Here is a 14,268-nt window from a genome sequence, read left to right as displayed (position 1 = left end):
TCTGTCCCACCTCTCCTTCAGGCGTCACGGGCATGCCCCACCCATCCCGCCCCGGTGAGGCATGTGGCAGGGATGCTGAAGGCACTCCCTTCGCGGGGTCCTTACCCGTTCCCCCGGAGGGCCTGCCGGGCCATCACCTCCCGAGTTGCCCTAGGGAGGGAGGGAGAGTGCAAACAAAGCTTATTATTGTTATTAGGACTGTTCCTGAACCCAAGACTCTGGCCCACGACATCCCCAGACCTTCAGTCACAAGCTGCTTATGTGTACTTCTGTCTGTCACTCAAGGGCTCAGTAGTGAGCGGACAGCGTTAGCCACTAATCTACGGCTCCCAAAGGCCACCCGCCCCTCATCTCTATGCACACACGTGACACCGAGCAGTTATCAACAGGCTGTGGCATTTCCAGGAGGACCATCGGCAGCAGCGAGACGGACCCTATGCTCCAACCGAGATGCAACAAAAATGCACACAGGCAGGACACAGGTGTCTATTCCAGGCCCACCGAGCAGGGGACAACAGCTGCTCTGTGACGTTAAGTCAGCTTATGGACAAGAAGCAAGGCACCCCAGAGCGTACTGTGGGAGGATGTACTGTATCCTCCGGGTGGGTGCATCTGGTTAGCTGAGGGGCAGGCCAGCCGCAAGGCCCATCTCCTCGGTGGCAATGCCTCGGAGCCACGTCCTGGACAGGACAGGACAGGACAGGACAGGACGGGACAGGACAGGAAGGGCCTGTCTGGCGGAGGTTTGTTTCCACACTGACAGCAGGAGGAGAGGATGTGAAAGACAGACTCCGGCTCCCACTGCAGGCTTGTTTTAGATTTCTAGGAAAGATCTCTCCGCAGCGTTCAGGCCCTTTCAAGGACAGCAATAAGGCCGCCCCACCAGAACCGGGTGGGCCTCTCTCCATAGCCCACTGGACCTGGCCGCCTGGGGACGCTCCACAATGGGACAGCCTGTCCTGCCTCTGCTGCGCACTGGGGCCTTAGCCACGGGCAGTCAGGGGTCCCAACTCACCCGGAGGCTATTGGAGGGGACCAGCTCCTTCCTAAACACCCCCAGAAAGCTTTTTCCAGACATTAAAGGCCGAGGGCCGCCCTCAGGCACTGTGAGTCTGCGGCCTTTGACTGTGGTTCATGCACCGCCACACGGGAGACTGAACACATACATACCTTGGGACCAGGCTTGCCAGTGATGCCCCGGGGGCCTCTTTCACCCCGTGGACCCTGGATACAGGGGAGAGAAGGAAGGTCAGCTTCAGCCCTCCAGTCCTAGAGGTTCCCCAGACCCCCAGGCATGCTCCCTGCAACATGCTCCCATTTCTGGAAGGCGGCCCAAAGGGTGGTTACCGTCGGGCCTCGCTGCCCCCGTGGTCCTGGCTTCCCAGGGGTACCCTAGAATCAGAGAAGAGGGGGGTTGGTCAGTCCCTCGAGACACCTGCCATTGCCTGGGTGGTGGCCCTGTCCTGAGTCATGGAGAGACTGCTCGAAATCAGAAGCTGGGAAGGCCCACTCTCCTTATCTTTGTTTTAATAGGTTTTTCAGGGTGAGGGAATTCACTGCACATTCCATGCACAGAGCTTTGTATTTCTGCACACGGCCTGTTGAAATCCAATTTTCTTCCTGTAGTCTGACGGATGTTTACCACTGTTATCTGGTTTTCTCTCCACAAAGCGTCTACACCACCCTCCTTCCCCCTGCCCTCCTCATCTCCCTCACTCTCAGCAGGTGGGGGGGAATCGTTATTGTGAGAAAAAAGAAGAATGTCAACCCCTTTCATACATAATTTACTTCTGCTATAGTTAAGAATATTAGCCATTAAATTTTCAACAGGCTCTGCAGACAAGCAAACTTGCAATTTAATGTATAAATCATATTTCCGAGAGTCATTTGCTTCTCTTCTAACAGAATCTAGACTCCTTTCTCTGTTGTTGCTTTGCATTTGCCAAACCACAGAAAACATTTGAACTACATTTTTTTTTCCAAAGCAGACATAATAGCTGGTAAGTGCAGTTTACCTCAAGCCCCTGGAAGCAACGGATTACACGGCCCCTATATCCCCACTGCGTCCCAATTCATATTCTGGAATTTTATTCTGGTTTCTAATGATAAAGCCCAAGACAGGTCTGCACTGCTAAAAGCCACCCAATCAACTGCCTGTCACCAGCTTCATTCATTCAATGCCAGAATCAAAACAGCTTTCTAGAGTCGCCCGTTTTGAAATGATTTTAATAAAACCATTTGTGATGATGAGGTAATTATGTTGCCTTTTAACAATGCACTCTTGGTTTCACTGCTTTAATTATATGGCAATATCCTTTGGCTTCAAATAAATATTTGCATACAAAAATTAATGAAACATCTGCTTTCTTCAAGCAACAGACCTTTGCCAGCGCCGACGCCGTGGCGAGTCTTGGGCACCTCTTGGTGTCTCTGGATGAGCACGGCTGCTGAATTTTCTTACACCTGCCCCCCCACCCAAAGCTGGAGCCACCACGGTTGGTCGGGTGGGTTTGATCCTGCCTTGTGAATGGCTCGCAGTCCTAACTGAAAGGTGCCCGAGGCACTGGGAAAGAGCCCCAGCCACCGATCCCCTGGGCCTCACGGTGGCCCCTGCTCATCAGTTTCTCTGAAAACTAACCCCAGCCAGAGGGTTTTGGTCCCACAGACCAGCACTTTGAACAAAGAGGGGCCGGTGCACAGCCTCCTTAGCGAGCCACCCACTAAGTGGGTGCCTGTTCTGTGTCCTCAAGGGCAGGTTCAGCAGTCCAGAAGTGGCCTTGTTCCAACCGAAAGGCCAAACACAAGCAGAAGAGGCCTCCCGGTTGCCAGCGGTGTTCCCAAGGGGACTGGCTCTTCCCAGCAGGGCCTGCACAGCCACCACCGTGTCCCCTTACAGCCAGCTGTACATAGAGGCTCACGTCCCTGATGCTTGCACTGAATCCACAGGCGGTGATGCACAGAACTGAGCCAGCGCCTCTGCAGGAGCAGGGACAGGCTGGCAGAGGGCACCTGCTGGCACACAGGCAGCCCAGGGCAGGAGAGGCACACACATGTTAGCACAGACACAAATCGATCATGCCTGGTGCCCGGGCACCCAGAAGCACACATCTGACCAGAGTATATGAAAGCAGATTAGAAAGACCTTTCCAGAGGAGCGCAGCACATCCACTCCTTTCCTGTCCATCACACACACAGCGACCAGCTCTTCTTTAAAGATTCCCTGTTACTCCCCTGATCAACTTGGCTGGGCACCTGCACCACTTAAGAATATAGAGCTGACCATGAGGGGCACAAGGGCAATGCCAGCAGCCCTGTCTCCAGCCCAGGCCTGCCTTCCTCTCCTCCCTGTCCTCACCCCACAGCCCATGGAATGTCACAGCCTCCGGGAAGCCTCCCGACTGCCCAGGTGGGGCTCTGGCTCCTGTGAAAACTGTCCTGATTCACCCTGTCCTTCCTCACACTGGGCACTCATGAGCGCTACTCACTGAATGGGCATTTGCCATAGGGGTGAAGGTCTCCACATGAAACCCCAGTTTCTCCAATGCCCAAACCAAGGGCAATACAAGCACAGTCCCGCCAGCGGCACCAGGTGCTCATCGGGTCATGGAGGCTCAGAAGGCAGACAGTGTCCGATGCCTCCGGACAGGAGGCTCCATGCGGGGGACAGAGGACAGGCCCCCCTGCAAGGCACTCAGCCCTCTGCAGACCCCACTCACTCTTGCTCCCCAGACTTGCCACACAGCCATGTCATCGAGAAAGCGGTATTTCAGATGTTGTGCATGTGTGGCTGTACTGGGCCTGGCCCAGGGGGCACAGGTGAATCGAGGGGAGGTAAAGGCGGGCTCCTCTCTGGGCTCTGCGCTGAGGCCTTTTGCCTGCACGTGAGGGGGAGGAGCCCCCGCCTCCTGGCGTGAAGTCCACACTGGGTGTCGGGCTAGGAGCCTGAAGCAGAGGGTGCTGAATTCCAGGCCAGGCCAGATGTCCGGCCACCAGCTGGGGGGCTCCCACCAGTGATCAGGCACTGGGTGGTTGCCTGGCAGGTGCGTGCGGGTCTATACTAGACCCGAGTTCTGCCTCCAGGCTTTGTCTACAAGTCCGCTGTCAGTGGGGCGGCGGGGTGACCCGGGGCAGGCAGCCTGGGTGAGCGTCTCTTCCGACCCCACCCGACTCCCGCTCTCCCGGTCCCCAGCCAGGCCAGGCCGCCCCCTCCCCGCCAGCGGGACAGGAGCAGCAGGAAGCAGCTCCAGCAGTACACGGCCTCAGAGCACCGGTTTCTCACCCCACTGCTGCTGCCTAACTTTCCTCGATTCCCATTTAGAGTTTGCAGGGATGACATTTTCAGTGTGGCCGGAGGCTTCAGGCAGGTGGCGAGACCCCCATGCCCCAGGGGGATGGCTTTGAGTCCTGGGGATGCGACCCCCTCTCATCCCCACCGCCGCACCCTGGTCACCATCCTTGTGCCCTGAGGTGGCCCATGTCCCCTGGCCTGCCCCCTCCCCATGCTGACCCCTCACTCAGGCCTTAGCCTGAACCTCCTTCGTCTGCACGGCCCAGTCCACATCGTCCCCCCAGGCCATCTCCGGCCCTCACCTAAAGTCAGTCCCCCGAGCCCTCCCTGCCCACCCGCTCTATGCAAGCCTCGCACACCATGTCCACTGCCGAGCCTGGTGCGCTCACGATGATGCATGCACCGTCCCTGCCTCTGCAAGGAAAGCTCTGCCGGCAGGGCGTAGGTTTTGCTGTTGTGTCCCCAGGGCTCAAAGAGCACCCGGGGACTTGGGGGCAGAGTGGGCGCTCAGTAGTGGCATTTGAGGGGATGGATGGACACGGGCACCTGATTCTAAGAGAAACCCTGAAACCCGGTGTGAAGAGACGGCCAGAGAGCAGGACTGTGCGTCACGGGGCACGACGGGGGGGGGCTGCTGTCATGGGGGACAGCTCCCTAGGATCCCGCCTCCTTCCGTGGGGAAGGCTCCAGAATAAAGGCAGGACCGTTTCTCAGACAGGGAAGCTCAGAGCCTTCCGGGTCTTCCTGTGCAGGGACACGGCTCTCGCTCAGTCACCCTGTGGGCACTGGGTGCAGGGAGCCCATGAGCTGAGGAAGGAACAGGCCGGGTCTCAGACCCGGGGCCTTGCTCTCCAGTAGGATGAGCTAAAAAAGCTGCAGCAGCGGGTTTGCGTGTGACCAGGAGGACCTCGGGCGCCTCCCAGGGACGGACTGGGCCTCCCCAGATTCCAGGTCCTCCACTTGCCCTATGGCCCTGGCGCCGGGCACGTTTCTCCCACAGTGAGTGGTGTGCGTGCCAGGCCTGTCTGGCGGTGCAGGAACCATTCCCCTTGTGAAAGCCGGCATCGTTGTCACTCCCCCACCCCGTGCCCCCATCAGGTGTGGCCCCCCACCCAGCCAGGTGTCCACCAGGTGCATGATGCAGCCACACGCACCCTAGAAAATCTTGAAATCCCCAGAATGGATTATATCCTCTGGGTGTCCACACTGCAGGCCTGGAACCCTGGGTCACACCCCACAACCAGAGCCAGCCCCCGGGCCCACGCTCCTTGCATTCCAACCTCCTCAGTTTTTGGCGAAGCCCCTGGTGACCCACAGCTCCGAAACACGGGCACATGGGTCCAACCTTCTCAGCTCAGGGGTGTGGAGGCTGAGAAGCATGAGGGGCACAGGTGGGGGACGGAGCCGGGCCTAGAGTGCCAGCCTCTAGGGCTGCCGTCGGCCTCTGCTCCTCCTTGAGGCCCCAGACTCCTCCACGGGGCGGGCTGCGGTCAGGTCACATGGCCAAGCGCCAGCCGTCCAGACCCCTCCTGGAGATTCCTGCTGCACTATGGGGGCTGTCCATCCTCCTCACCCCGTGCTCACCAGACCCTGGGCCACTTTTCACAAATGGCATCTGCATTTTCCAGAGGACGGCCTTCCCCAAAGACAACAGACTGTCTATAAGGAAGACTAGACAGACGGGTAGGCAGATAGACGGGTAAAGAGACAGATGACGGGCAGACAGACACACAGACTGACAGACACAGAAATGACACAGATACAGACACACGTGTACACACAGACCTTGTACAGACAGAGAAGGACAGATAACCATCTCTCTGTGTTTATGCTGCCCATGTGCACAAAGAACAGGTCCCCCTTTCTCTGCTTGGCAAACCTGGCCCACACGTTTGCTTACAGGGGTTCAGGCTCCCTGAAGCCTTTGTCTGTACTTCCTCCATCCCTGCCTGGCCAGGGTATCCTGAGGTCGGAGCAAGTGCTCTGAAGTGAGCAGCCAGTCCTCCCGGATGGGAGAGCGCGGGCAGAGAACCGGGGTCCCACCAGCAAGGGCTGAAAAGACTGCTTCTGCCACAGCTTGTGCAAAAACCACTGCCCCGCAGGGCCCCAGGGCCTCCCCAGGCCTGCTCTGCGGACGCTGCCCTGCATTCCCCGCACATGCCTGGGGACAAGCCCGGCTCAGAGCGAAGGCCCAGGTTGCCTGTCTTGGTCCTGTTTCCCTGGGTGGCAAAGCACAGGCGCCGTCACATGATTCCCTAGTCAAGGGCATTCAGGGCTGCTCCTGCCGGAAGGCCGGGGCGAGCAGGGACTCAGGGTGGTGGGTGGCATGACTCCCCCAGCCCACCCCTCAGAGTGATCTTGCTTGGGCGATGACAAAGAGAGTCACGGTGCACACACCCTGGCGGGCACTCTGTCACAGTGACGGCCTGGAACAGCCAGGGAGGGCGCCTCTCAAATCTAGGTTAGCAGAGTCAGTGAGATACAAAATAAAATTCCTTTCCCCTTCCTTTTAAAACAAGCCTAAAGAAGTCGGTGGGTTGGGAGAGAGGAATCTGCCTTTTGCTAATGACCAGCAGAGCTGTTGCCCAGTGTTGATTAGAAAGCCTCTTTCCTCCACATTTTCCTCTAACACCTCCTCTGCTGCCTGCCACCCCCTCCCGCATCCCGCCCGTCCGCGTGCAGAAGACGCCAGGGCTTAGTGTAAACGCTGCGAGCTCAAGGTCGGCTGTTTTGGACAGCAGAGTGGGTGAGCAATAAACAGGGTGTGCTGGAAATGTACCCACTAGCACCAAGGCAGAGGCCAGGCTTCCTTACCCTGCCGCCCTTCTCTCCGTTGGCACCGGGAAAGCCAGGGAATCCGATGGAACCCTGAAAGAGAGGCAATAAGAAGTTGCTGAGAGCTGGACCCGGGCGGCTGGGAGCGGTGTGCTACGGCCCACAGCTCTGACACAGACCCCACCCCACCCCTCTGCCCACTCACCGCCACCCCCCACCCACCCACTCAACAGATCTTTTCCCAGCACTTCACAGACTCCAAAAGTCTTACCCGTGCTCCCCCACCCCCTTCTCCCACCCTCCCCTTCCACACCCGTGTCTTCAAAACACTGCTGGTTTAAAGGAAAGGGAACGTGCACTAAGATTAACTGGAGGCGGTGTGCGAGCCCCACGCTCGTGACAGTCTGTTTACTGTGCCTCCTCGTCAGGTTTTGTTATCTTCCCAGAACACCTCTAAATAAAGAAGCTTGTAAAGTCAGAAAGCTTGCAAATGTATGCGTCGCAGCTAATTCTAGAAATCTACAGGTGCACATGGGCAAAAAATAAAATCGAGCACTTGGGTCTGGCGACCACCCAGTACCTACTATGTGACCCCGGGACATGGGGAGGTGGGGGCTGCCCTGGGGCGCAGGGGGAGGGTCTCCACTCTCTACATGGCCTTAAAATTTTGACCTGCACATATTCTTAGACCACGAAAAGTTTCCAGATTTTCAAATGTGGCTCTTCTCACACAGGGCTGAGCTTGGCCAGCCCCCCAGTACACCCATCTGCCAACCAGGCAGGGGGCTGTGTCAGTGCGGGAGCTGGGTCTGGGGCCATGTCTCATTTCCAAAGTGCCCCAACAGCTTCAACAGGCTTCCCTCACCTTACAGAAAGCTGCCTGAACCTGGTCCAGGCACCCGCCCTTCTCTCCCAAATTCTTGCCTGTCCTCCCCTCCCCCAAGGGGACACGTACTCCGAGAAACCGTGTCCAGTGGCCCCTCTTGGCCCACTGTGCATGGACGGCACTGTGGCTGGCAGCTGCATCACGTCCATGTTCAAAGCAGGACAGATGGACACTAAATAAAACACCTGTTTCAGGGCGAACCACCTCCCCTGCGTACGGGTGAGGCCACGCGCCGAGTGTGGACACTGGCTTCCCAGGGAGGGCCGACAGGAGCATTTCCTCAACCAGAACGGACTGCCTGGTGCGCAGCCAGCTCACAGCGCCTGCCTCTGCTGACAGAGTGAGCACGTGGGCCTGAGAGGCGCTGGAGGCGGAGCGAGGTGGAAACGGCACAGATGCAGACCTGAGAGAGACAGGGCTTCTCTTTTGCTGTTAATTATGTCTCTGGTGCAGGCAGCTGGTTATTTTTTAAGAAAGAACCATGAATAATAAAAGGTGAGATTTGGAAAAAAAAAAGTTTTAAATGATTTCCAAAGCCGTAAGGAGCTGTTTCACTTAGAGAACATGACTTCATCTAAGAAGGCCTTCATCTGTCTTTTATACTCAGTTAAGCAAAGAACCCTCAAATCTCCAGGGTGAATCGGCAGAGAGGCTTCCGGAGCTCCGGGTGTGGGGAAACCAGCAGACTAAGGCCCCACAGGGCCGCAGGCGCCGAGGACCCTGAGGGGCAGCCTCCCCAAGGCCCAGGCTGGGTCTGCCCCCTTCTCTGAAAGGCTTAACCTTCTGAGCGCCTTTGTCCACAGAAGGCTATGAAAAGAGCAGCGCTGGACAGATCCAGCAAACGCGACGTTCCCTGCTACCACAGCAGCCTCCCCAGGGATGTCAGCAGATGACAGTGTGTGGGGCGGGCAGGGCAGGGGGTGTCCTGGTGTGAAATCCAACAGGGGTGGAAGTTACCTTTGGCCCTTGTCTTCCTGGGTAACCGGGCAATCCTGGGACTCCGAGTTTTCCCTGGGGAGAAAACAGGAGTGGCACTGAATGGCCAGCACAGTCTTTCCCCACCCACGTTCTCAGAGCGGAGAGAAAGCCGGTGCGTGCGGACGGGGAGGCCCCTGGTGTCTGTCCTGCCAGTGACGCCCCAGAATCCCTGCCCTGATTTAAAAGCAAGAAACCAGTAGCACTGCTGCAGCAAAAGCAGAGACACATGCCCCAAATGAATGCAGTTTTATCTGTTAGCCTTGGGGCATTTTAGCCTTGGGGCAAGCCCTGTGGGAAGGTCACTCCAGGAGCCGGTTCCTGACGGGGGCTGAGGGCAGCGGGCGGGCAGCCTCATGCAGCCGGAATGCACACTGAGGGGAGATGTATGTGGTCGTAGGGCTCAGACCCCCAGGCTTTGTGAACCCCCGGAGGAGGGCGTCTTCCAGGGACTGGCCATGCACTCAGAGAGACCCGAGTCGGGGCAGGAAAAGGACTCATCTGCCAGCACACAATTTGCCGGGAGGGTGGCAAGAGGGTCAGGTTGGGGCAGAAGGAGCTGCAACCCCATCAGATCACACGCACCCCACGTGGAGGCCTCAGCCTCCCTGAGCCACTGTCTGGGACGCCCTGGGCCATCAGGAAGGGTGCAGCATCCTGCATCACGTACCTTCTCCCCTGAGGGTCCCAGAGGACCAGGGTCGCCATTTGGACCTCCACGACCCTTGGGGCCCTCGGGGCCGTCTTCTCCTCTGGGACCAGGTGGGCCTATCTCCCCCTGCAAGCCAGAAAACAGAAGGTGAGCCAGACCACTGCAGTCTCCCCCGCCACCGTCCTGGGGGCGGCTCCCAGGGAAGCCTGCAGTAGGAGCTTCTTGGCCCACTTAGGGGGACCTGCTCAAAGCAGATGAACCTCCCAGAGCCACTGACCAGACGTGAGCACCGTGCAGCAAATTACAGGGCTCCGCTGACCAGCCTCGCCGCCCCCTGCACCAAGGAGGGTCAGCTGGCTTCCGGCTAGTTTCCTGAGGCTACACAAGCCTGCTTCCCAATCACCTCTTGGCTGACAGGTCGGTTAGCAATAGCGGCTCTGAATCGCTGCTCCCCCAGATTGAGCAGCATAACCCGCAGGGATGGGGCGGGTCTGGCTTCTTTCCCTGAAGCCCCAGGAGGCATGGAAATGGACCATGGCCCCTGGGGGACAGTTGCCTGGGCATAACTGGCACACAAGAGACCATGTCCCCAATGGAAGGGGCCTACATACAGCCTCATCCAACTCCCCCCATGCAGATGGGGTGCCTGGGCCCAGCAAGGAAGAGGGCCCTGGGGGCTTGGCAAGCCGGCAATGCGCACCCCAGCCATCCCCCCGACCACTGGTTTTCAGGAGCAGCTACTGGACATTGGTGCAACCCACAACAGAAGAAAGCAAGCACGGATAAAGACAGACCACCAAGCCCCCGTCTGCCCGTGGGTGGAGAACTCTCTGTCCCTAAGAAGTGATTTCCTCAGTCAATGGAACAATTCTGCACATATTAAGTGAACACTTAGGAAATGCCAAGAGCGCAGCAGAAACCTCTGCGAGAATCAAGGCTGCCGACGCTTGCTCCCTGACTGAGGGGGCGTCCCAGCTCCCAATCCCGTCCCCATCCACCTCCAACAAGGGGCCACCTCATGCAGCCTGGCTCACGACCGGGAATGTCTTTTGTGCAATCTCTTTTGAAAATGCACCCTGGCAATGTGGACCCCAAATGCATGCACTGCGTTGTCAGAGAAGCCCCTTCATGGGGAGTCAGGATCCTGCCACCAAGGAGAAACTTCTGGAACAGCTGTCTTTAGCAGCAGCCTAACTGGGACACGATTGTGAAACGAATCCCTCTTTTATTCCTCCTCCCTTGATGCAGGCACAGATTGCCTCTGCTTTTTTAGCTTGGAACAAAGCACCAAGGGTTCAGGGTTCTGGTCTGGCATATTCTGAAAAGGCCCCTGCAGGCCTGCTTTGTAGGGGAATGATTACGGCAGCTGCACAACAGCTATGCGAGCCACAGCCTCCCGCCCAGGTGTGCACACAGCTGCTGCCCCGGCGCGGCCCCGATGCGCAGGTGTCTCATCTCTGACTCACTGGCAAGTTATCAGGGAAACGTCAAAGTGCTCACATGGTGGTGGGCAGCCAGCCCACTACCCAGAAACTTCCTCCAGTGTCATCTGTGTCACCCTGTCCTCATTTACAGGAAAACACAGCCAGTGGCTTCCTGCTGGGCACTTGCCACATGAGCAAACCCTGTCCTCCCGGGACCAGCCAGCCTTCTCTGGAACTGAGATGAATTATTCATTACAAACAACGGGTTGCTGCCACTGCTGATAGCCCAGCAGGAGCCCACATGCCCGGCGACTGCATGGGGCTAAAAAGCAGCTAAAGAGCTGTTTGGGGAACCAAGATGCTCCCAGGACAGGTGGGGCCCCAACTCGCTGCCCTGCCAGAGACGGGCCACGTGACCTCAGGCAGGCTGCTTCCCTCCCAAATGATCATTTTGGTGGCCCCTTCCTCCCTTGCCCAGGCAACCCTCCTCGACCCTGAGCCAAAGGAATTGCTCTGCAATCCAGGGTATCAGCCAAAAGAAGCCAAGTCCCCCCACTGAAGCAGAGTAAGGCCAGGGGGGCCAGGTAACCACAAGCAGACCCCAGTAACCAGGGGGCTGATACCAGGTGGGGATGCTGAGGAGGGGACGGGGGCCACGCCCTTGGGCTTCCTGCTGCCCCCCCTGGGGCCTGAGAATCTCCACAGGTGTCCCCTCCACTCTGGGAGGCTGCCCTGCACCCCAAACACCCCAGCGCCTCCTACAAACTCCTCCCTGACTTTCCCTCCCCCAAAACACTCACCCGATCGCCCTTGATGCCCATGTCTCCTTTAAATCCAGGAAAGCCATCTTCACCCTGAACAAGGAACCAGAGAGAGCCACGAGTCACACGAAGGTGCCACCTCCCGCTCAGCACATGGCCCCCAACCCTGGGCTTCTGAGCCACAGCACAGGGGCTGGGATTCCAAGTGCCCTTCTCTTGTGAGCACACTCCTGTTGGCCCTTGGCCTCTGCAGACGTGAAGGCCTGTGGTTCTGGCCCACCCACGCCCTGCCTGACCCCGTGCAGCCCTGCATGGCGAGCAGCCAGCATCTGGTTCCTGGAGCTGCTCACTGGGTCGGCCCATCCGCAGGCCGGGCCACAATGCAGGTGAACATTGCAGGAGGGGACCTGCTGGGAAGTGTGTGGGAGAGTCGGTCTGCCACAGCGGGCCTTGCGGGCAGGGACGGAGGGGCCAGGCGTGCCCCCGTACCCCCTAGGGCTGCCCGTCTCAGCATCCGGGGCTCCTGGTCTCAGTCACCCACCACAAGGGCATGGGACGGAGGGGGCCTGGGAAACTCAGCCGGCTCGTAAGCCCCAAGGCCGGCTGGGAGCTCACACATGGAGGCGACAACTTTCTGGGACCTGATGAGAATTCCGTCCCCTCAGTCAGCTGCTGGCCCACAGTCCTTATCCACGGTGTTCAGTTAATGCTGTCAGCTCATCAGCGGTGGTCAAGGGTGATGCCGGAGTCTGGGGCGGGTTCCTCACCCCAACCCGCCGTCTCTGTGGCCCCTTGGAGGCGGTGCGGACATTTTCCGGAGAGGAGGTGTCTCCCTTGGTGGTCAGTATCCGTGACCAATATTCCCTCAAGCAGCCCTGTGTCTGGCTAAAGACCAATGTGACAAGATAGACGTACCAAACCTGGGAAGCCACCTTGACAGGAGAGGGGCCTGGGACCAGGGATCGGGACTCCAGGGATACGAGGCCTGCAGATAACCTGCCAGTGGGAACACCTGCTCCGTAGGGAACGTGTTTGCTCCAATCGCAACACGCTCCACCGAGAGGCCAGCGTCCTCGGGCTGGATGCGCCCTCTGGTATCCGGCCTCCAGGGCCCCGGGAAGGAGGGCGGGACAGTCCAGAAGCTGGGCTTAGCGTTCTGCCTTGTGTGGGCCCAGCTCCACAGGAACTCTGACACATGTGTCTGCTTCCTCCAAGAAGCAGCTGCTGAGGGTGCGGCCCAGACGGGGGCGCTGAGCCAACGCCGTACACAGGGCCGGTGCAGCTCCCATGCCACCAGGTCCAGCATGGCCGCTCGACAAGCCCCCTTGGGGATGGCTGTTTCCGCAGGAGAGGATCCATGTCTGACACTGAGGGTCCTCTTGGCGGGCCAGTGCCCTCTGCCCTGGGCACCTCTCGCCTTCCTTGCTGGCCCTGCTACAGCTTGAAGGGCTGCCCGGGAAGAGCATCTAACTACAAGGAGACCCGTTGGCAGCTGCCTTGCGATTGGCCTGCCTGGGCGGGAAGCATAGGCGTCCACTGGCCTCTGCAGGAGAGGGGGCAGAGCGCCGCATCTTGGCAGGGGGCACAAAGCCCTAGACCCTCAGCATGCCCGCTGGGAGACACACCCAGTGGCTGGGAGGGCCGGTCCTTGACTTGCAGTTTCTTCGTTGCAAACAGCCTGTCCTGTATGGTGGTATCAAGCCCCTCCACGCCCAGAGCTGACGTCAACCTCAGCTGTGTTACAGGAGGGCTGTCACTGAAGGGGCCAGTGGCCGGCACCCAGCTCTGGGCTGGGCCGGCCATCACCACGGAAAGGAAGGGGCACTCACCTTCTCGCCCTTAGTGCCCTTCAGACCACGGATGCCATCTGCCCCCTATGCAAACACAAGGGAGAAAGTGAGCAATCTCAAGTCTGAGCCCCAAATACCATGGGTGGCTGAGCGCCCAGCAGCTGACACATGCCCGCCCCTCCCCAATGCCAGACAAGCTCCCCAAGCGTGTCCCCAGCCTCAGAGGGAGCAGGTGGAACGTGGGGCCTGTACGAGGGCTCTAGAATCAGGCAGACTGGTTCAGGATCCAGCCCCGCTCTGTGGCCTCTGGCAGCATCCCAGACTGCTGTGTGCCTCAGTTTCCTCATTTGGGAAGTGGGGGTGATGGCAGCCCTCACCTGCTTACTGCCGGTGGGAGGGGGACACCTGAAAAGCCCTCAGGGCAGAGCCCAGCACACAGCAGGTGCTCAGAAAAGAGTAGCTCTGCACCATCTGATTACTTCTATTCTCCTTTATTATTCTTTACATATGATAATGTAACATTATTAATTACCAATTAGTAATAATAGTACCTCCACCAACAATAATTTTATGGTTATCAGCTTGGGAGTTGCTCATCTCCATGCTAAATAAGGACCATAAGGGGCCATGTCCTCTTTGGGTGACCTGCCGGGCCAGCACCTCGCTGGCCCGGGTGACCGGGTGGAGCAGCCACGCTCTCAGTCTGCCGAGCAGGGC

At 58.5% G+C, this 14,268-nt stretch overlaps 1 protein-coding gene across 8 annotated transcripts in view; it reads right to left on the bottom strand.

Annotated features, from left to right (window-relative positions):
- The window catches only part of COL5A1 (collagen type V alpha 1 chain), a 151,050-nt gene that overhangs the window by 38,242 nt on the left and 98,540 nt on the right, over positions 1–14,268 (bottom strand). For all 8 annotated transcript variants that reach the window (XR_005027954.2, XR_008996686.1, XR_008996687.1 and 5 more), the window contains exons 28-35: positions 13,591–13,635; positions 11,801–11,854; positions 9,595–9,702; positions 8,907–8,960; positions 7,103–7,156; positions 1,348–1,392; positions 1,171–1,224; positions 106–150 (exon numbers count right to left, since the gene is read on the bottom strand). Coding sequence is in view for 5 of the 8 variants with exons in the window: in XM_036901442.2 (XP_036757337.2) it covers positions 106–150; positions 1,171–1,224; positions 1,348–1,392; positions 7,103–7,156; positions 8,907–8,960; positions 9,595–9,702; positions 11,801–11,854; positions 13,591–13,635 (459 nt within the window). In the remaining 3 variants the exon portion in view is untranslated. The remainder of the gene's footprint in view (positions 1–105; positions 151–1,170; positions 1,225–1,347; positions 1,393–7,102; positions 7,157–8,906; positions 8,961–9,594; positions 9,703–11,800; positions 11,855–13,590; positions 13,636–14,268) is intronic.

This window comes from Manis pentadactyla, chromosome 3, assembly GCF_030020395.1.
Source record: "Manis pentadactyla isolate mManPen7 chromosome 3, mManPen7.hap1, whole genome shotgun sequence".
Taxonomy (NCBI): Eukaryota; Metazoa; Chordata; class Mammalia; order Pholidota; family Manidae; genus Manis; species Manis pentadactyla.
The sequence above is the reverse complement of the archived record's forward strand: the minus strand, read 5'-3'. Positions and strand labels throughout refer to the sequence as shown.